Source organism: Capricornis sumatraensis, chromosome 8 (assembly GCF_032405125.1).
Source record: "Capricornis sumatraensis isolate serow.1 chromosome 8, serow.2, whole genome shotgun sequence".
Taxonomy (NCBI): domain Eukaryota; kingdom Metazoa; phylum Chordata; class Mammalia; order Artiodactyla; family Bovidae; genus Capricornis; species Capricornis sumatraensis.
The window spans coordinates 90,740,386-90,761,945 of record NC_091076.1 but is presented as its reverse complement, the minus strand read 5'-3'; the positions used below and the strand labels follow the sequence as shown (position 1 = coordinate 90,761,945).

At 59.6% G+C, this 21,560-nt stretch overlaps 1 protein-coding gene across 3 annotated transcripts in view; it reads right to left on the bottom strand.

The window, feature by feature from the left end:
• The window catches only part of RARA (retinoic acid receptor alpha), a 43,386-nt gene that overhangs the window by 6,459 nt on the left and 15,367 nt on the right, over window positions 1–21,560 (bottom strand). For 2 of the 3 annotated variants that reach the window (XM_068978684.1, XM_068978683.1), the window contains exons 2-4: window positions 15,899–16,425; window positions 1,971–2,119; window positions 489–630 (exon numbers count right to left, since the gene is read on the bottom strand). In XM_068978684.1, coding sequence (XP_068834785.1) covers window positions 489–630; window positions 1,971–2,119; window positions 15,899–16,076 — 469 coding nt within the window. In that variant the 5' untranslated portion in view covers window positions 16,077–16,425. Of the gene's footprint in view, window positions 1–488; window positions 631–1,970; window positions 2,120–7,317; window positions 7,959–15,898; window positions 16,426–21,560 lie in introns of those variants that run through there. The other variant, XM_068978685.1, reaches the window with a different exon arrangement.

Genomic DNA, 21,560 nt, shown 5'->3' with positions numbered 1-21,560 from the left:
CTGGGACTAGAGAAGTCCCAATTCGCTCCTCCAACTCCAGGTCTCAGGCTCCACCAGACAAAGGCTCTTAGATCCCAGTGCCTGCAGCAACCCTCAACACATGCACACAAATACCCAGCAGCACCCCTGTCCTCAGATGCACGATCGGGGTGGGGGGACTCCGGGATGCTTCTGAGCCCAGCCTCAAAGCCAGTCAGAGCCTGGAAGCAAGCTGGCAGGGGCAGACACGTGCACACACGTGAGCAAGCCCACACAGCCCGCCTCACACGAACAGGAAGGGCTGTCCACCCATGGACACACAGATGGTGAGACAGACAGGGCCGTGCAGCTACACATGAACTGTCCTCAACCATGAGCCAAGGCACCGCATCACGGTAAGGTCCATTTACACCCACACGTTCATCCACATGCCCCTGCTCCTCTGGCTTTAGGGGCCAGGAGCTCACACCCTGCCCAGTGCACGGCACAGCCCCGTCAGTGGCACTCACACTCCTTGGACATGCCCACTTCGAAGCACTTCTGCAGCCGACAGTACTGGCAACGGTTCCGGGTCACCTTGTTGATGATGCAGTTCTTGTCCCGGTGACACGTGTACACCATGTTCTTCTGGATGCTGCGGCGGAAGAAGCCCTGGGTATAGAGAGCAGGGAGTCAGGTCAGCCACACCCACGGTCGAGCAGTGCTGGCCTATAGCCTCAGTTCGAGGGCTGAGGGTCAGGCGACTACTGTCCCCAAGCCTTTGGCCATCCCCTACCCGATAAGGCCAGATAAGACGGGGAGAAGGGTACACCTACAAGGATACCCCGGGAAGAATCTGAGCATCTGCTGCCTCCACACTGGGATGGGGAGGGGGCTTCCCCCACCCTGCGCACATAGACCTGGCTTCCTCACCCTGGGGAAGGGGACCGCAGGCTGCTGGTGGGTCAGGAAAAGGGGCAGACGGGGCTAGATGGGAGAGAGACAGAGCTCTAGAACCCACAGCCCTGGGCTCGGAGTGCAAGAAAAGAAGACAAGCAGGAGGGGCCAGAGAGATACACACACAGGCTGGCCTGGCCTGACAGGTGGAGACATGAGTGCTCACGGGCAAGGCAGCAATACACATGTTCACTAACCAGGCAGATGAGCACAGATCACAGGGTGACTAGGTTGGTCAGAGGCTGCCCATGTGGGCTAACAGAGAGATGGACAGACGCCTGACCAGGGCAGACCACGAACAGCTGGTCTGGACAGGACAGACAGACACAGAGAGTCCAAGGCCTTGTGCTTTTTGCCCTTGACCTCTGCCCCACACCTAGCGGCCACTCCACACTGAGGGGGAGCCGTAGGGCCCCAAGCCCCAAAGCTGTGCAGCTTCTGATCCCCAATCCCTGGGGAAGAAACAGGTATACAGAGACTCAAGCCCTGGGTAGAGGAAGCGGGAAGGTCATGCCCACAGCTTCCGGAAAGGTGGCAGTCCCGTCTGCACCCTGGGGCCTAACGTGGGCACATGGAAATCCGGCCAGATGCTGGGGAGCCCCAGCCCGGGCACCTGAAGGAGAGGCCAAGGCAAGGCGCCTGCTCCTGACGGCCTCCTGCCAGGCTGCCATGGTGAGGTGCGGGCAGGCCACCAGGGGCAGGCCTCCTGGGTCCCCAGCCAAGAGCCAGTCGGCAGCCAGTTCACCATGGCAACGCGGGCAGCGGGAGCAGAGCGGGTGTGAGCCCTGCCAGCTGGAGGATGGAGATGCTGGGGGCAGAGTCAGGGCTGGAGGAGGACCTCCGGTTTGGGAGACCCCTGCTTATCTATGGTAAGGAGGTCCTGCTGAAGGCTTCCTCTACTTCAAGGGTGCTGCCACCTTCCGCACAGAAGTTAGAGCAGCAGCTTTAGGGACACCCCCACATTCACCACTACCAGTACAGTCCCCAGACCCGGCAGTGGGAACATCCCACTTATCTAATCAGGACTGTCCTTCCCCACGACCCCCTGGACTCACCTTGCAACCCTCACAGGCGCTGACCCCATAGTGGTAGCCTGAGGATTTGTCTTGACAGACAAAGCAAGGCTTGTAGATGCGGGGGAGGGGAGGCGGCGAGGGGGGGCTGGGCACGATCTCTTCGGAACTGCTGCTCTGGGTCTCGATGGCTAGAAAGAGAAGGGAGGTTAGAGAACCAGCCCACCACCCTCAGCACGGCGCACACCTGGCCTCCAGGTCTTGTCCAGGAGCCTCTCCCAGCTGCCCCAGGGCTGCCAGATGTCAATCTGGGGCAGGGGCAGTCTTGGGAAAGTTGGCACTCCCCCCAGCCAGACTGCCAATGACACCTCCAGCACCCCATCAGTCCTGCCTACTTTCCCAGGACCCCACCTTCAAAACCAGAAACATCACATAATAAACCATCAGATTCGTAGGTGGATGTGACTATACTGGGTGGGTGCCAGGTGTAGGTGTCAGCTTGGGTCCACAGCCCTGGCCCCCCACCACACCCAGTCCCACCTCCCCCAGGTGAGGAAGGGGTTAAGGCCTGAAGGAGGGAGGGGCCAGGACAGAAGCTGGGGGCAGAGGAAACTGGGGTCAACAGGATATTCAAAGTTGGCCACTCCCCTACCCCTCTGCTTCCGCTCCCCTCTCCACCCCCACTACCAGCAGCGACAGCCCCTCCTCCGCCCAAGCGATCCCCTGTCCAGGGATCCAAGGCCTGGTGCAGAGTCAGGAACACTGGGGCACAGCAGGCACGGACTCCCTCAGAGAAGCAGGGGGACCCCGTGGAGACGGGGGAAGAGTCCCTGTGGGCCCCGGAAGCCCATGGCTCTGAGTGCACCCTGGCTGGGGGGAAAGCATGACAAAGGGGGTCTGTTCCCATCAATGCTCTGTCTGTCTGGCCATAGAGTCCATAGTATGTCCGGGTTACTGTCCCCCTCCCCTCTTGTTATTCAGCTCCAAGAGGGCAGCCAGCAGGGTGACCCCGCCAGCAGGGGCAGCCCCCACTAGCAGAATCCTCCCCAGTGCCTGGCCCCATGCCCATCACCCAGGCAGAACAGGGCTGGGCTAGGTGGGGGCTGTCTGTGCTTCAAGCAAGGGCAGCTCCGGGTGCACTGTACTGGTGGGAACTGTGACCCGGCCACCCCCAGATTCCCAAGGGGCCAGTGGCAGCCTCCTGAGGCCTTTGCCAAGTCCACTGGTCCAGGGCCAAGGATGCCTCCCTGAGTAGATAGATCCCTACCTCCTCCCACACCCCAGACTCCTACCTAGCCTCACCCCAAACCCCAGCACACGAGGTTCTGGAATTCAGCAGGGCCCAGAGTTCCAGCCCAAGCACCTCATAGCATCTCACAGTGGCTCATGTGGCCCCAAAATCCAAGCACAGAGAAAAGCAGCACTCAGATGGGGGGCTGGCAAGCTGCAGGCTACCACCCTCCCCCCTTACCTGCAGACACAACCAGAGACTGCCAGGCGGCCGATGACAGGGAACCAGGCCAACAACCTTGGCAAGGCTTTCCTGGCTCTTAGCTGGGCCCGGGCACCACTTCCCTGGTCAGCCCGCTGACCAGCACTGCTATGGCCCTGCGTCCCTGTCCCTGCCCGGAGAGCAGCCTGCAGCAAAGGGTCAGTGGATGCTCACAGCACACCCCCAGAGATCCAGCCTCTGCTGACCCTCCCCCACTACTCTGCTCCTCACCCCAAATCGAACTGTCCTGGCCTGGTTTTCCCCCACCTCACTCTCCCGGAGGCCAGACAAGCAAATCAGACAGGCGAGAGGCCTGAGAACAGCTGCTGTGGGGGAGCAGGGTTGGGGGGCCTGGGTGAGGCCAGGAGGCAGAGGGGTGAGCCACAAAGAAGCCCTTTGTTGTGCTAACTTTTTCCAAGACGTAAAAGGAGTAACAATAGACAATCCAGACTAGTGGGGGGTGGGGTTGTCAAGGACAAGGGGATGTGGGGGGGACCGTGGCCTAGAATCCGTCAGCGTTCCAACAAGCAGGGGACCCAATAAGCAGAGGCTGGAGGCACTGACCTACCCCCCTCCCATCCGCTCCTATCCAGTCTTTGCCCTGGGCCCACCTCCCCCAAGTCTCAAACCTCTCCAATGGACCAGAAGGCAGGGGGAGAAAGGACAGAGGGAGCTCTGGGTTCAGAGTGGGCTCGAGAGAGGGGAGGGGCATAGACGCACAGGGGGTGCCCGGGTGAAGGACAGACAGCTCTGAGGCCAGGGACTGACTGGAGGGCCAAAGGCTTGTAGAAATTTGGAGCTAAGGCCAAGTCCAAAGGCTGTTTATGAAACTGGAAGATGTGCTTTTTTAAACTGTGCTTTTTGGCAGGATGGGGGGTGGGGGCAAGATGACCCAAGGTGGGGGTACAGTTTGGTTTCAGTGAGGCCTCCTTTCGGCCCACCCCATAGCAGCCGGCTGCCTCTGGGGCCGGAACTCTGCTCTGCACCCCCCCCACCCCCAGCACACCCCCACCTGTCACCCAGGTAACAGCTCTGAGGTTTCCCACTGTGCCCTTTGAACCCAGAGCCCCGGCCCAGTCCCCACCTCCCCAGAGTGCAGCCAGCAGCCTCAGAGGAACAAGGGACACTCTGGGATCCTCCCACCTTCTGCAAAAGTTAGCCTGAACTCTGCACACCTGGGGCAGTAAGGACTGCCACGACCTGGCCTCTCCCCAGAGGCCCCAGCACATAGACCTCTCCTCTTCCCGCAGAAGGACGGCACGGGAGAAGCACCACGCCTTCTCGGGCTCAAAGTTCCAGCGCCTGGCGGGGGGCTGGCACCGGCCCAGGAAGCCAGGCGTCCCCTCCCGCCCGCGCTGCCGGGCTGCCCCGCCCCCGGCCCCGCCGGGCTGCGGCCGGGCAGGAGGCGCAGAGGGCTCCGGAGTCCCCCGCGCCCCAGAGCCCCTCGCAGGCGCACAAGGGGCCGGTTTCCTGGAGGAGATCAGCAGGAAATCAGCCGGGCCCCCGGCCAGCGGCTCCCCTCCCAATCCAGCTGGCGCCCGGTTCTCTGCAGCTCCCCTCGCAGCCCCCGGGGAGGGCCGAGGAGGGGCCGCCGGGCGCTGGGCGCTGGGCGCTGGGTCCCGCCCTGCCTCCACCCCGGAGGAGGGTGGGGGTGGCTCTGGGTGCAGCGCTGCGGCCGGGGCGGAAGAAGGCCCCTACCCAGCGGCCGCCGATAACCATCTCTCCCCCTCCCCCCACCAAGGGCATCCACGTGCTTCACATTCTTGGACGTCTGGGAGCGGGCGGAGGCCTGAGCGGCGAGGCTGGTGGGGGACAGACGGAGACCCACTTGCTCTGTACCCCTTACCCTCTGGCGCCCCAAGTCGGGGGCTCTGGCGAGGGAGGCAAGGTCCCCAGGGTCCTGAAGGGTCGGAAGGTCTCCTCCCACGGCCCACCTGCTGCCTCTTCCCACCGTTGGTGGAGGTGGCAGGAGGGAAAGGAGAATTTGGTGGACAGGGCCCCGAGGGCTCCCGTCATCAAAGGACACACTGGTGGGTTGGGTAATGACCCCATGTGCTCTAGACTCGCTCAGGTCACCACCCCCAGAGCCCCCCTCCCAGCCTACACAGCCTTGGGGGCTGAGCCCACTGCCACACACCCACACTCCGACCACAGGGACAGGGCAGCCCAGGCCTCTGGCTCCATGCTGCCCCGTGTCCTCCACTTCCCCATCGCCCGCTGGACTCCAGGATCCCCCAGACCTTGTCTGGCCAGTTTGGGGCCAGGAAGAGCTGAGCTGCCCCCAAGGGCTGGAGCCCAAGGTCTCAGATCCTCGCTCCTCCCCAGACCTCTGGCAAAGGCGGCCGAGACTGTGGAGGGAACAACTGCGGCAGCCATACCCCCAGTGACCCCACTCTGGAGGCGGGACACCTTCCTTCAGTTCTGGGAGGGTGGGAAGAAAGGTCCTGGCGTATGTCACATTTCTCACCTGTCCCCTTCTCCCTAAAGTCCACCCAAGAACACCCCTCCCTCCCTCCCACCGTCTGCAGCCTACCAGGCAATCTGCCCCAGAGGCAAAGGTCAGGGGGCAGGACGATAGAGGCTGGGGGTGAGGTGGCTCTAAGACGGGGCAGAGATGGGCGTCGCCCCACCTCAGGTCTCTCTTCCTACGGCAAAGGTGTTGGGGACTGCCCTTCAACCTCCGGCAGCTCGCCAGGGCCCCAGAGACCCACTCCACCCCTCCTCCCTGGCAGGCAGGAGGGGAGGCAGCCAGTCCGGGAGTGGGGTAGAAGCCCCAGGGAAGAGCTGAGCCCAGAGAAGACGAAACCAGAGCCAAGTAACAGTAACCCCCTGAGCGCCGTTCTCCCCCTCAGGTACACTACCTCACAGCTGGGTATAAACACGCCCAGGTGTGCACCCCGGGCACTCTCGGCTCCCGCCAAAGCACAGAGCCCCTCCCTTCCAGAGAAGCCTGAACCCAGACAGGGGACAGCCAGCAAAGGAGGTGCCAGGACTCCAGGATTCTCATGGGCGGCCCTTGCAGGGACAGCCCAGCGCCTGCCCCCATCCCCAGGTGAAAACCGGGAAACAAAAGGACACGCTGGGTTGGGAGGGGACACATTCCTCGCTTCCAGAGGAGCTCCAGACCCACAAAAAAATCAACCTCAGCCTCCAGAGGACAAACCGTTTCAGGATTACGGGGAGGGGGTACCCTTCCCACCAGATTAACTTCCCCTCTCCATTCCTGGTACAGCCAAGTATCCAGGACCAAGGCAACCTTCAGGTGGACAGGTGGCCTGCCCCAAGGTGTAAGGGTCGGGTAGGGTGGCCGACGGGTATCTGATGGAGTTGCCCCTTCTTGCAGCACCCCGCTGCCAACACCAAAGACACGGAGCGCTCCCCTGATACCCACCCAGACGGCACAAGGGCAAGAGCTGGGGGCAGCAGCTGCTGCCCAGGAGGGGCTGTCCCCCAGGCTTTGGCAGGGGTGGGATCAGAGGAGGAGGCCCCTCCTCCGAGAAGCAGACAAGCCCACTCTACGACCTTCACCCCACCCTCCTGGATGGCAGAAAGGACCACTCAGTTGTGAAGCTATTGGATTCCAAGCAAGGAGATATAGGGACTTCACTTCCCCTGCAAGAAGTGGAAGGAGAGATGAACAAACGTTTCCTGAAAAGATGACCCCCCAAAGTTTCTCTGTCGGAACACAACAGAAATAAGCGCCCAGGGTTACTCGCGGGGAGTCCAATTGTCCAACAAGGGCACCCGACGTTCAGCAAGAGAGTCAAGGGAAAGTGAAGAGTCAGAGGCAAGACCACCTCACCACGTCCCCAGTCTGCACCCCCTAGTAGCAGCGGAAGCCCCACAGTCCGCCCCCACTCCCAGCTCCCACAATAGGAGGGGGAGGCCAATACCTACAGTGGTTTGAGCCATTCCAAAGCGGAGTCCGGAGCGGAGTGGAGTAGGGGCCAGGAGCAGGGAGCCCCTTCTCCGGAAGCAAACAGGCCCGGTTCTGGTTATAAAAATCCACCACCAGGAAGGGATTGGGGGTGGGGGTGAGCCCCCCCACGTCCACACTCTCGTACATCTTCCCCGCGAATACAAGAGGTCCGGGCGGGGAAGTCCTGCGCGCCGCCTCCCTCACTCAGTCGGCGGCGCCATCCAAGAGCTGCTGGGGGCGAGGGGCACGTCCCCCCCGCCCCGACTGGTGACCCGGGCCGGGGGCCACCTTCTGCCCGAAGTCCCGCGTCCAAATCGGCCGGCCGCCCTGCGAGTCCCAGGTGAAAGCAGGCAAGTTGTGTGTACTGGCGGAGGAGGGGAGCCCGCCGACTGCCCTCGGGAACGCCCGGCCGAGGCCCGGGAACTCCGCAGCTTCACCTCGAGGGGGCTCCCGTCGCGAGTCTCATGGTGTCCGAGGCAGCGTCCCGCGGCTCCCCGAGCGCGCCGGCCGGGGGCGGGATCGGCGCGGGGCGGAGGGTGACCGAGCACTTCCTCCTCCCCACCACCCCGGGGCTCCCGGGCTTCTCTCGGGCGAGGATTCGGATGAGGTGGGGACCGCGCGGCTCCGCCTCCACCAGGCCCGGGACGGGCGCCCGGCACTCGGTCTCCGGCGGTGCGCGCCGAGGTCCCCCCACCCCGGGCTGCGCGCCCCGTCCCCTGCGGTCCCACCCCCTTTCCTCCGCCCCGTCCCGTCCAGGCACCGCCCCTGCCTTAACCCTTTCCCAGCGGGTCCGGTTGCAGCGGACGCCAAGCCGGGAACTGAGAGGGAGAGGCGGGGTGTGGAAGGAGATTGCGGGGAGCCCGGGCAGGGGGAGGACAGAAGAGCGGACGGAAGGGGGAAAAGGCTCAAGAGCAGGAGTGCGCGGAGTACGGACGGAGGCTGTGTACCGGGAGAGGAGGGGGCTCCACCGGGACGGAAGAGGGACGGGCGTCTCCCCCATCCCAGTTCCGGCTCCCAGCCTCCCCCGTGGCTGGGTCAGTCCCGGGCCCGGCGAAGCCACGGCGAGGGAGGTGGTAGGCGGGAGGAGGGGGGTGGTCCGGTGCCCTCCCCCAACACACCCCCCACCCAGCCCGGGCCTCATTTGCCTAATGCAATGCGGCTGAACTCTCTCTGAACTCGCCTGGCGGCGCCTCACCTCCGGGTGACCCACCCACCGCTGCCCGTGACATCACCCGCCCGCCAGCCCCCTGCCCGGTTGGGCCGCTCTCCGGGAGACGCCGGGAGTGGCGGCCGGAGACGAAGGGCCAGGGTGCTTGTGGCCAAGTGTGAGCGCCTTGCAGGGTGTCCCGGGTCTGACACTGTGCGGTTCGGGCACCGTGTGAGAATGAAACACCCGGCTTGTGTCATTGTCTGTGACATCATGTGTGACTCCGGCCACCCGCCCGACGGAACCCGAGGCAGCAGCTCCGGCGCTTTGGCAGAAATGCTTGTGCTGAGGAGGGCTCTCCCTCCACGCTCTGCGTGCTTCCGTCGAGCAAAGCCCCGCCCAGGGTGTCTCCCAGAGGCGGAACCACCCTGGGCCCCTCACCGTACCGCCCAGCCCTGGAGTGAGAAAAGGAGGGGCTGATGCCTTCCAGCTGACCACTTCCTCCCGGAAGCCCTCGGGAGGCCTGTTTCACTGGAAGAAAAGCCTACGTTGGGTAGGTCCAGGGAAGTGGGGGGATGCCCTGGGAGAAGAAGACATCTTATTGCCCGCTCTGGCCCCGCAGCCGAGTTCCTCTTTCTATAAAGGGATGGGAATTTACGTGCTTCCCAAGGATATTCTTCTAAAAGCCAGATTTCTAAATTATGTGGTCAGGTAATCCTCACAGCCACTCCAAGAGATAAACACTATTATTCCTGTTTTACAAATAAAGAAACTAAGCTCTCAACAAGGTTAGATGGGTTGTCCAAGATCACACTGCTAATATAGATTATTTGAACTTTCTACCATCAGAGCCCATATTCCCACCATGCCAAGCCAATGCAAAGAAAACTATTTTCTGATCACCTCCTAGGTGGATACCATGGGGAGCCTGCCTTTTTAGACCTTATGGTGAAACAGCCATTTAGCAAATAATCACACATATATGTTTTTTATTGCATATATATATATAATTGCAAGCTGAGATAACTGGTATTATGACACAAGTAAGCACATAAAAAACAAGCTTGAGGGAGAATTAATATGGGCACCTAATTTAGGCTGGAGGGTGAAAGCAGAGACCTAAAGAAAAAGTAGAAGTTTAAAAATTAGTTAGGCAAAGAGCAGGAAGGAGTGGAGTTCCAATAAGAGCCTATGCAAGGGTCCTGGGGTTATAAAAGTCGGAGAGCTTACTCAAGGAACTATCAGGGGACTAGAGTAGATGGCATATACAACTCAAGAAGAAAAGGAGCACAAGGCCAGACCGTAGAGGTGGGCTGAGACCAGACCAGGTGGGCTTGCTGAATTTTATCTCAAATGCAGGGAGAAACCACTGAAAGGTTTCAAGCAGAGGAGAGGCAAGATCCGATTTACAGTGTTACAAATCAGCTTTAACCTTGTGAAGCTGTGTGGAGAATGGATGGTAGGAGGGCAAGAGAGACCAGTCAGAACAGTCCAGGCAGCACACAGGTTAGCACAGCCCAGGAAACTGCCAGTGGTGATAAGTGAGTGAAAGCTACCCAGTCGTGTCCGACTCTGTGCGACCCCATGGACTATACAGTTCAGGCCAGAATACTGGAGCGGGTAGCCTTTCCCTTCTCCAGGGTATCTTCCCAACCCAGGGATCAGGTCTTCCCAACCCAGGTCTCCCGCCAGTGGTAATAAAGGAAACTAATCAGTGTGCGGCTTGTGCTACAGCAAAGTTCAGGACTGCAAAGCAGCAAAGTCTACTGGGCTGGGGGACAGGTGGGTGTGGGGCTCCAAAGTGAGGTCTCACCTAAGTGAGGTGTCGGCTGCAGAAGGAAAGCTGGGACCTAGAGCACAGATGCAAGCCGTGGCTGGGGATGAGACTGCTGGGGAAGAGGGCAGATTGCTTCCAAGGCCCTTGGTATCTTTCCTCCCAATGACACAGATCCAGGGCACCAATTATGTGCTAGGCCTTGCATTCGCAGCTTTGAGGTGCTCAAGGATCAGGGACTGTCCCTGCCACCGCAGACCTGGTGATTGGGAAGAGATCTCCCAAATGATTATAGCTCACGATGGGTATCAGGTGGAGAGGAGTCCCTTTGTAGGAGAGAGATGAGTTTTATAGAAGAAAAAATAAGGACCTGTGGGCATTCAAAGGAGGTGGGGGGTGGGGTGGAGAGAGAGAGAGAGGAAGAGGGAACATCTATGAAGGTTTCTGGGAAGAGGCGGTATTCAAGATGTTCCTTGAAGGATGGATAGGATTTCCGGAGCTGGAGAAGGGGAGAAGTCAGGGTGAGATGCCTGTCCTGGGCAACAGCAAGGTCACGGGGCAGGTCAGAGTAGAACACAGTGTCCTGGGGCAATGGGAGAAGAGGGAAAAGGAAGGTTCCGGCAGGTTCTGGCTGGCCATGGGGGGGTAGCAGGGGAGGTGGGGAGGGCCTAGTGGCAGGTCTGGGGCCCCTGTCCTCCTCTGCCACATCCCCATAACTCCTCCAGCACTGTGTGCATAGCAGGCCCTCAGCAGGTGTGGGCTGAACTGAACTGGCCCCCACTTTTCCCCCCAGGCGCGGCTCCCTCTGGTCCCTGACCCCATCTAGAGGGGATAACAAACAGGAAATAATGAGACCCAGGAGCTGGACAGACATCAGGTCTCAGTACAGGGTGCCATCCCCCAAGACAATACCAGCTCCACGCCCCCACTCCCCCCGACCCCGTCATCACTGATCTTACGGGGTACTTGAAGCTCGCCCAGGCCCTCACCAGCAGGCAGGTCACCATGGCCTCCTAGCAGCCTGCCCCAGCAAGGAACAGATTAGGAGTCCTGATTTAAAGAGGAAACGGACTCAAGAGAGGTTGAGTGACCTGCCCCCGGCCACACTGGAAGAGCTGTCCTTTTAAGACTTCTGCCAAAGGGGCCTTGGTTCGTGGGCTGAGGTTCTCTGCAACTCAGAAGTAAGAATGGGGAGGGGAGGACCTCTATTTCTGATCTAGCCAGAGCTGAGGGCCTCTGGTCTACCCTGGGAGGTCCAGCTTCATGGGGTATGCCCCACCTTTGAAAAGGGAGAGGAGGAAGAAGGCGTTGTGGGCACCACCCCAAAGTGATTTGGAGAAGGGAAACATTTCCTCTTTCCACAGACACTACCCCTCAAAGGGTGGTCAGGCCTGCACTGGCACATCCCCATGGGCACAGGGCCCTTGGCATGAGCACACACTATGTCTCAGGTCTGGGCCAGCCTAGAGGACAGGCTTCCTTCCCGGAGTCCCCTCCCCCAGCCCATGCTGGGATCTGGCCCTGAGGGGGTCTGTGCACTACCAGTGCTTCCAGATAAAAGGTGAGGGGGCCCCATTTTCATTCAAAACCCCATCCAACAGTCTTTCGGCTGACTCTGCATTTTGGACCCCAGGAAGGGCACTGCTAGCAGTTCCCCCGCCCCTTGGGCTCTCTCTCCTATTGTCCAGGGAAAGAGTGGGCAGGAGAGGGAGTGGCAGAGGAGAGGAAGTCTCCCCAGGCTCCCCCAGACCGTAGAGCCGCTCCCCCGTTTCTAGGCATACATAGCAAATGTGTGGATGGAAACGAAAAGTCTGGACCCAGTCTTTCGGGGCTCCCATCCCCAGTTCCTCTCCCCGTGGCTTCCAACTTCCCTGCCCCCACTCCACAAATGGAAACAAAATAAGAATAAGAATGTGGCTTTTACACTCGGTTCCTCCAGTGTCTGTCTGGAGATGGGGGGAGGCTGGCCCGCTGAGCTCTGCAAACTCCCCGGGCTGCAGTGGGCTGATTCGGGGGCGGGGATGGGTGTGAACAGATTGTATCCGCAGCTTCCAGGACAGGATGGAGATCTGGCCCAGGCCTCTTATCGCTCTTTCCCTCCAGCCTTCAGGATCAAAAACAGAAGAAGGGGCGTGGCTAGGGGAGGCCTTCCCTACGCCCCCTGCTGGGTGAAGCCGGGAGGTCCTGAAGCAGAAGCGGGGCTTCCTCCTACCTTCAGCCAGGGAAGAGAGGGTTTCACCATGACCCTGATCCGCCCCCCCCAGACTCCTCATACCCAGGGCTCCCCACCATACCCTCCCGGGGCTGCCTATCTGGATGGCAGACAACAGCCCAGCTGTAGGGTCACTCAGCTCAGCCACGTAACCACCAGCACTGTTTCCTCAGGTGTAAATGGAGATAATGTCCCTCTCCCAGATTGTCGGGATTCAGATTTGTAAAACAGGCACACAGTGGGCGCTCCACAGATGTTAGCATCCCATTCTCTCCAGCTCCCACCCAGAAAAGGGTCACGATCCTCTTCCCGTCATAACACCCGGGTACCACGGCCACGAGACAGCGATGAGCGCATGCAAGACCAGGAGCAGAGTGCATTACGTCGGCGATCTTGCCTAACCTCAGCCGTCTGAGGGAGGTTGTGCTTAGATCCGTTTTACAGACGAGGAAACACGCTCGGAGAGGTTGTCACACTTAGTAAGTGGCAAAGCCAGAACCCAAGCTACACAGCCTACTCCACAGCAACCCCTCCCACCTCATGGAATTCCCAGAGCAAGCAATAAAAAAAGGCAGGTGCGTTTCCTCTCCAGCCTAGACTAGCGATAAGAAATAGAGACCCTTCCCCCTCCAAACACACAACACAATCACAGACCCCTCCCCCTTACACATTCAGTGCCCTAAGTCACCTCCCCCTGCAGCACACAAACACATTGACACCCCTCCCGGCTCTGGATCTGATTCTCCTCAAACACACTCTGACCCTCTCACCCAATACTTGTAAGCCATTGACCCCCTCCCCAGCACACACCCAACCTTGACCTCCCCACCCCTAAAACACACCCAACCCTCACCTCCCTCCCAAAACACACACAACCCTGACCCTCCCCACAAGGCACACAGAATCCCAAGCCTCCACAGTAAATACCAGTCCTCAAGAGACCAAGCCTCCAGGACTGGTTTGGAGGGGGAGATCTCGTACCATCCCTGGAACTTCCCACTCTGGCTTCCCGGGAGAGAGAGACAACAGCAGGACAAATACCCACCCGTCGCCACTGACCTAGAGAACAGTTCTGTCCTTCCACAGGCCACTGAGTCTCTGAAGCATACCCAGGGTCCAGCCTCCCCCCACCCCAGCTTGGCGAGAGGGATGGAAGGATGGACAACACCTTTGTTGGCGGCAAGTGGGAGGAGGGGGCCTCCTGTGCCAGGCTGCCTGCAGAATGGGTGGCAGGGGACCAGAACATATAATCACTCCTGGTGGGGATGGGGGCCACAGCTGTCCAACCCTCCTGGGAAATGCCTGGCCCCCAGCACTAGCCCTCAGGTGGGGGGAGCGAGGCTGCCTCCAGGTCTGAACTTTGATTTGTCATGTTGCACTACCCAGAGCTGAAAGCCAGGGTTACCAGGCCCCGCAGCCTTCCACGAGAAAGAGGGAGATGCCTGGCTCCCTCGGGGTGGATGGGGAGGTTCCTGACCTAAGGGGAAGGAAGGTCAGGGAGAAGCTCGGAAGCTGGGGGTCTGGGTAAGCAGAGGTGTTGTTGTTTACTAGGAAGAGGCAGGGAAACCCACTGGCTCACAGAGGGAGGGGGGCAGGAAGGGGCATTGCTTAACCAGAAATGTGGGCACCCCACCCTGGGGGAAGAAGGTTACCAGGGTGGGAGGTGGGGTATCCGGAAACCCTCCCCACCCACCTCGAAGAAAGAGGAAGAAGCTTGCAACATTCAAAAAGGAGAGCAAAACACTCGCTTGTCCGGCACAAGATAGGGGTCAGGCCAGCCCTCCACGAGCCAGGCCCCAGGGGGACAGTGTCCAGGGCCCTGTTCCCAATCACCTGGGGAAGAGCAAGCTGTCCGCCAGCACCAGGCTGAGCGCTCTCGGTCTCTCCCTCCCTAAAAACCCCACCCTGGTGGGAAGCAAGACACTCTAGTTCCTGGAACTGGGATGTGAACTCCAGTTCCCACACAGATCCCAGGCACCCCAGACCCACTCGCCCCTTCTCCAGCATCCCCTAACTCAGAGACTGGCCTCTCCCATCACCGAGCACAGACTGAAGACCAGGCCAGAATCACTCTGACTCCCAGGTCATGATGCTGCCCGCTGTGCCCCCTCCATGGGAGGAAACAGAAGGCGAGGTCTGAGGAGGCAGCATCCGCCTGCCCCCTTCCCCGGGGCACAGAGGGTAGGGACCTAAAGGAACACAGACTTAGAGCCCCTGCTCTCAGCAGCTGGGGGGGCTGGAGAGGGAGGGGGCCACCGAGCAAGCCAGAGGCGGCGAGCCAGGAGGCAGTGGTGGCGGTGGGCAGCCGGCCAGCGCGGGCAGCGAGGCGCCCAGCCAGGGCCTGCCCCAGGGACGAAGAGGCTCCCTGGCTCCGGGGAGAGTGCGCTGCCCCCAAGCTGGGAAGGGGGCACTGACCCAGCCCAGCCAGGCGCGCAGGGCAGCGGTGCCAGGCAGCTTGCCAGTGGCGTGGGAGAGGCGGTGGGTGCCCAGGGCAGGGTGTTCAGTCCCTGCCCGCCAGGAGAGGTGGGACACGTTTCCCAGGTCAACAGCTGACCGGCCAGGCCAGTCCGCCGTCCATGGCCCCCTTCTACGGCTTCTACCCCCTCCCGCCCCAGGCCAGGCCCTGGCTCCCTCCTCCCCCAAACCCTGGCCTGGCGCCCAGCTGGGCCCTGGGGGCCAGAGTTACTGTAAGCCGCCTGGCAGGACCGAGGCCTGGACTCTGCCAGCTGGCCTCAGTGCCGCCACCTCCCACTACCTGGCTCGGCCAGCCAGGGAAGGGTACCGAGACCCCCACCCAGCCAACAGGCGACCCCCCATGGCAGACGGCGGAGGCGGAGAGAAAACACAGGCCCTGCCAAGAGCAGGCCTGCGGCCACAGCCCGAGTCCAGGCCTGTGTCCCCTCCCGGACTCTCCCCTCATCCCCAGGCTGCCTGTGGGGCCCTCCCCTGCCCCGGCGCCCTCCCCACAAAGGGAAGCACCACCCGGCCTGGCCAGCAGTGAGGGGAGGGGGTGCTACTCCAGTCCCTTCTCTCAGAGGCACTGGAGGGGGTGGGCTGGAGGTGGGGTGCTGTTCTCAGCAGGCCAGCCATCCCCACCAAATGTTGAGAGGTTTGTTTACCCGACTCCAGCCTCCTTGTCCAGTGCTTGGAGCTATTTATAAGGCCCTCAACGGCAGAGCACATGAGGGGGCGTGAGGGGCCAGAGGACAGCATTGTCTCAGCTCTCCACACTCCGTGCCACCTCCCAACATCAAACACAACCACGCCGATTAGCCTACTGGCCTTTCATCCTCAAGCCCCCTTGTCCAGCAGGTCCCCCCGTCTGGAGGAGACCTGGCCGCTGAGGAAGAGATGTGCCCAGAGGCCCAGCCTTGGGCCTGCCGCCCTCCACGGCCCCCTCCCACGACGCTCCCCGACCCCACTTACTGGCTGGGGATGGCGTGCTATAGCCGCTCACTGGAAGCTGGTGCTGGAGAGTGGTCAGAGCGCCTGGGGGGGAGAGTCCACCCAGCATGGGGGGGAAGAAGAAGGCGTAGGGGGGCACCGGGTACCCATTGAGGTGCCCTCCCCCAGGTGTTGGGCAGGAGCTGCTGTTGCTGGCCATGCCAGACGGCCACAGTCAGAAGCACAGGCAGACAGTCTGGCGGGCTTCAGGCCGCCTCTCCTCGGGGCATGGGGCCTGGGCCCAGAGGGGCTCGGGTGGTCAGCCCACCCCCCCTTCTGTCCTGGAGCTGCAGTCCAAGGCCAGCAGGCTAATCTCAGGCTCCTGGCACCCCCACTCTAGGGGGAGCCGGTGGGCTGAGGGATGTCCCGAGAGCCAGTCCTTTAGTCAAACGGTTCTGCGAGCTGGCACTTTCCCGGGAAGGTCCAGAGCAGGCCTTCAGGATGCCGAAAAGGAAGCCTCTCCTGGGTGGGCCCCAGCTAGGCGGCTGTGGGGGCCATGTCCTGTGATGCTGCAGAGAGAGAAAAGACAGGTGAGTGGACACCGAGGAGCGGGCTCACGGGCATTCCCCGTGGAGCTCCCCAACCTGGGCGGCCGGAGATTTTCCCGTGGCACCCGGCTGAGCAGACAGCTGGCACCATGCCTGGCTGGCAGAAACAGCCTGGGAGTAGGGCCCAGACACTGCTGGGGGCGGCAGGACAGCACAGCCAGGCTGGGGAGACGGGGACAGAGCCCAGAGTGAGGAGGGCCTCTCACCCACAGTCCTGAGAGCAAAGCGTCCACGCTGCCATGCCACCCCAGAGGATTCCTGCAGCAGAGAAAGGCAGCTGGCCCTCCTTCCCCCAAAGCAGGTTACCTGAGGTCAAGATACAGAGAACGTGTGCTTGAGAGGAGGAGGGAGGGGGAGGAAAAGCCGCTTCCCTAAAGCATTGGCACTTCTCAGAAAAATGACTCCTAAGCCAGGGGGCCTTACTTACACCACTTCCCCCCCAAATCCAAGCCCGAGCACCCCAGATGGGTTTGTCCCACAGGCCCAGGGAGGAGGCCCGTTTACATACCTACAAATAGGGAAATGGGAGCTGAGGACTCCTGAGTATCATCTCCATTGCCTAACAGCATGATGGGCTGGGGGTGGAGAGTGTGCCACGGGACTACCTAGCATGGAAGCCCCCTACTCCCCTCGCCCACAATGAAGAAGCAAGGGAAACTGAGCTCAGACTTCACCCACATCCTCTGCCTGGAGAAGCAACCTCCCTGGAGGGAGTGGGAGGTGAGCAGAAGATGAGAGCCCAGATGCCCCCACCACCATCAGTGTATACACAGATCCACACCCTGTTTGAACAGCTGGGGCCTGAGGATACACAAAGATAACACCGCAGGTAGCAAGAGACAGAGGTGAACCCAGAAATTCCACGACACAGTGAGACAGACAGGCAGCAACAAGAGCAAAGAAAGAGACAGAGAGAGACAGAAGCATCCACAAGAGGGCCAGGAGGATATATATGAACAGTATCAATAAACATGCATGTATTTATATATGAGTGTGTGTATACACACACACACACACACCTGTGACATATATGAAAAAGAAAAGAGAAACATGGCTAATCAAAGCCACAATGAGATACCATCTTGCATCCACCAAGATGGCTATAATCAAAAAGACTGATAATAAGTAGGTGAGGATGTGGAGAAATGGAACCTTCATACATAGTTGGCAGGAATGTTAAATGGTACAGCTGCTTTGGAAAACAGCCTGGCAGTTCTTCAGGAGGTTAAACACAGAGTAATATGACCCAGCAATTCCACTTCTAGGTATCTACCCAATTGAAGGTAAAACATTAAGTCCACACAAACCACCTGTACATGGATACGAACCTTCACACCAACACTCCTCATAGCCAAAAGAGTAGAACCGACCCAAATGCCCATCAACAGATGAATGGATAAATAAAATGCCGTACATCCATACAGTGGAATAGTATTCTGCCATAAAAGGAACAAGGCACTGGGACTTCCCTTGTGGTCAGTGGCTAAGACTCCGCGCTCCCAACGCAGGCAGCCTGGGCTTGATCCCTGGTCAGGGAACTAGATCCCACATGCTGCAGCTAAAAGTTCCCATGCCGCAGCTAAAGATCCCACACATGGCAACGAAGATGAAGGATCTCGAGTGCCGCAACCGAGACCTGGCGCGGCCAAATAAATAAACACATGAACATTTTCTAAAAGGGGACAAAGTCCTGACAGATACTACATCATGGATAAACCTTGAAAACATTCTGCTAGTTGTAAAAGACCACCTGTTGTATGATTCCCTTCATATGAAATGTCCAAAACAGGCAAATCTAAAAAGGCAGAGTAGATTGTGGTTAGTTACGGGGTGGGGGGGTGGTGTGGGTGTGGGTTTGAGGGAAATGGGAAGTGACTGCTGAATGGTATGGGGGCTCTTTTTGGAGTGATGAAAAATTTCTACAAGTGAACGTGGTGATGGTTGCACAACTCTGTGACTATAGTAAAACCACTGAATTGTACACTTTACTAGGTGGATTTTATGGTATACGAATTACATCTCCATAAAGCTGTTAAGGGGAGGAAGGGAAGAGAAAAGAGAAGAAAAGAAAACAGGGCCACAGAGACTCAAAATAAGGAGGGCCTCCAACCCCTTCCTCTCCAAGCTCGGGCCATAATACCATGTTCCAAGCTCCAGGCTCCAGGCTCAGACCTGGAGTCCAGGGGACATGCACATGGCCAGCATTTGGCCAAGAACGATGCCTGAGATGGAGGAGTTCTGCCAAGGCCACTGTGGACGAGGCCAGGACTTCTGGGCCCAGCTGCACGAGCCAGCCAGCCTGTGACTGTGCGGGGCTGAGGGGGGAGGTGGGGACAGGTACTTGCAAGGGAGGGGGCAGCTCCCCAGGAGTGAAACCTGGACCTTGTTAATGACCATGATTTTTACTGTTACTAATTATGACCTCCTCAGGGCCTCTCTTACTCCTGAATGAGGTGCCCCCTTCCTTCCCCAGGCCCCCGCCGATTCCCTCCCAGGCAGAGAGGCTGATGTCAGAGGAACAGGGGCCCCACCCATTGGGCCAGCTGCCGACCTGGCCCCCCTACACACCCCTCAGGGGCCCCACACAAGGGGAACTCGAGCTAGCACGAGAATGAGGGGCAGGCTCAGCCTCAGTAGTGTTGACAGTCAGACCCTCACTCACATACACACACACACACACACACACACACACACTTGCAGGCACTTACACACAGAGTTCTAGGGAAAGTGTCCGGTGGGCAAGGGCACGTTTGCACACCCAGCCTGTGTGCGTGCAGACACGCACGTGGCACACGAGGAGGGGGAACCCAGATACACGCTCCCCCACACCTAGGCTCCACACACAATGAAGCCGGCTCCAGGTCTGCATGCATGGCCCAGGACACAGCTCCTCACAGACACACAACCACAGCCTCACGGTTTCCCTGGTCCTCACCCAGCCAGGCTGGCCTCTGCACCTGCCTCCCTGTGGGCCAGCCCCCCAACAGAGCAGGGTCCACAAACACAGAGAAGCACTCCAGTGGATTCAGGTCCACAGGGGGGCTACCTCCGGAGGTGAAGCCCAGGAAGCCATTCACTCCAGACTCCAGGCCTCCTGACCCAGCTTTTGGAGGGTGGGGGCGGATTCAGTCTGGACCCTCTGGAGCCCACCCTTACCCCAAAAGAGAGACTAACAACCACCACCTTAATATGCTTCAACTCTGCCCCTGAGAAGTTTGAAACTGGACCATACTTCAAACCTCACTCACAGATACACACCCCAGGGAGAGGCTGGAAGGAGTCCCCAACCCCCATCAGAGCTTCACCAAAGGAGCTCAGCCTGCAAACTTCAATGCAAAGTTACTCAACTCCCTGGGGAAGGCCTTGAGTCAAGGGACGGGGTAAAGGTCACAGAAATGGGCCAAGGGCCAGGCTGGCCAGGGAACAGGGATGGGCAAGACCAGGGATGAGGTGGGTGGGGTCAAAGAGCCCAGGAGCAGCCTCAGTAGGTTTCTCTGGAACCGTGACCACCCTCGGGGAGATGCCTGGGCCCTGGCCCCCAGCACCCGGGGTGGAGAAGACACTGTCAGAGAATCGAAACCAGCACCAAAGAAAGGGAAAACAAATTACCCACATCCAACCTCCACCCTGTGCCTGTCACCTCCACTGCCCACGGGCACCCTCCCTCGAGGGAGGGAAAAACCACAGGCCCTCACCTCCCATACACCAAGCTCAGCCTCAGCACAGCACAAAGGGGGTGGCGGGAGGGTCGAAGCGCTGACCACCAGCCAGGCACCCCTGCCCGCTGGGGACTCCCCCACCCTCAAAGGTGCTAGGACCCCTTCCCCAGAGTCAGGAGTCCCAGCCACCCGTTCCTTAGATCCCCAGAGTCTCACATCTAGAGAGAGACAAAAGGTGGCCGAGCCGTGAAGACAGCAGAAAGAACCAAAGGTTTTAAAGGGTCAAATCTCAGCTCTGCCACTCTGGGTGACCTTAGACAAGTCACTTAACCTCCCCAAGCATCTGTTTACTCGCCTGTGAACTGCCTACCTCAACAACTGGCTGTGTGATTTCAGAGATAAAAGTCCTGGAAAGCACCCAGCACAGTGCCTGGCACACAGGAGGTGCTGGGCAACGGGGTCCCCCGCCTCCCCCATGTCTGCCAGCCGCCCCCGCAGCACCTCCCTGGCCCATGTGTCTGCGCTCCCTTCCTTCTCCCTAGCCAGTACTAGTATCTGCTGACGGGGCTGGGCGGGAAAATTACCCATTTTCCAGGGTCTGTTTCCCCCCTAGACTAAGGAGCGGAATGTAGGGAGAGGAATACTCGGGGTGTGGGTGGAGGCCTGACCACAACCCTTTCCCAAATTCCCTTCTTTGGTTTCACAAACCAAAAAAGGGAAACCTTTGGATTTGGGGAGTGGAGGAGGGGAAGAGAAATAGTCGATTTATTCCCCTGCCCTCAGGGAAGGGGAGCCAGGGGTCCTCAAACCCAGCTGGCCTTGCCCTCCTCTTCATCTACTTCTCGCTGTTCCCAAGTTCCCCCACAACTGAGGTTCCTAAGGAATAGAGGCCAGGCAGTTCTGGATGGGCCGAGAGAGAAGGGGATAAGGATTGAGGAGCTTAAAAGAAGGGGCGACAGGGGCTTTCCTAAGCATTCTAGACAGTCAATGAATCATATGCAAATGACACCCAAAGCGCAAGCTCAACTTGAGGGTGGGGGGCAGGGAGTCCAGACCTGGCAGAAGCAAAGACCCAGCCTCTCTGGACCCCCTTCCCCTGCCAGGAGCTGGCAGAGCAGGGCAGGGCGGGACAGGGCAGATTTCAAACCAGAACAGTGGGCTGGAACTATTTATAAACTTTCCAGGAAAACACACACACACACACATACACACACAAAGCCACAACCTCTCCCCCTCCCCCATACTTCTCAGATCAGCAAAGTAATGAACATTACTCCTTTTTCGCCCTTTTCCAGGGGCCCCTCTCTCTTCCTGGCCATGCTCATCCTCTGTTTACCTTTTGCTCACCCGGCTCTGGGCTGCAGGAAGCCAGCAAGGCCAGCCTCATTTTGAAAGAGACCACCCCAGGCAGGGCAGAGGAGGATCGGCTGGGTGAGG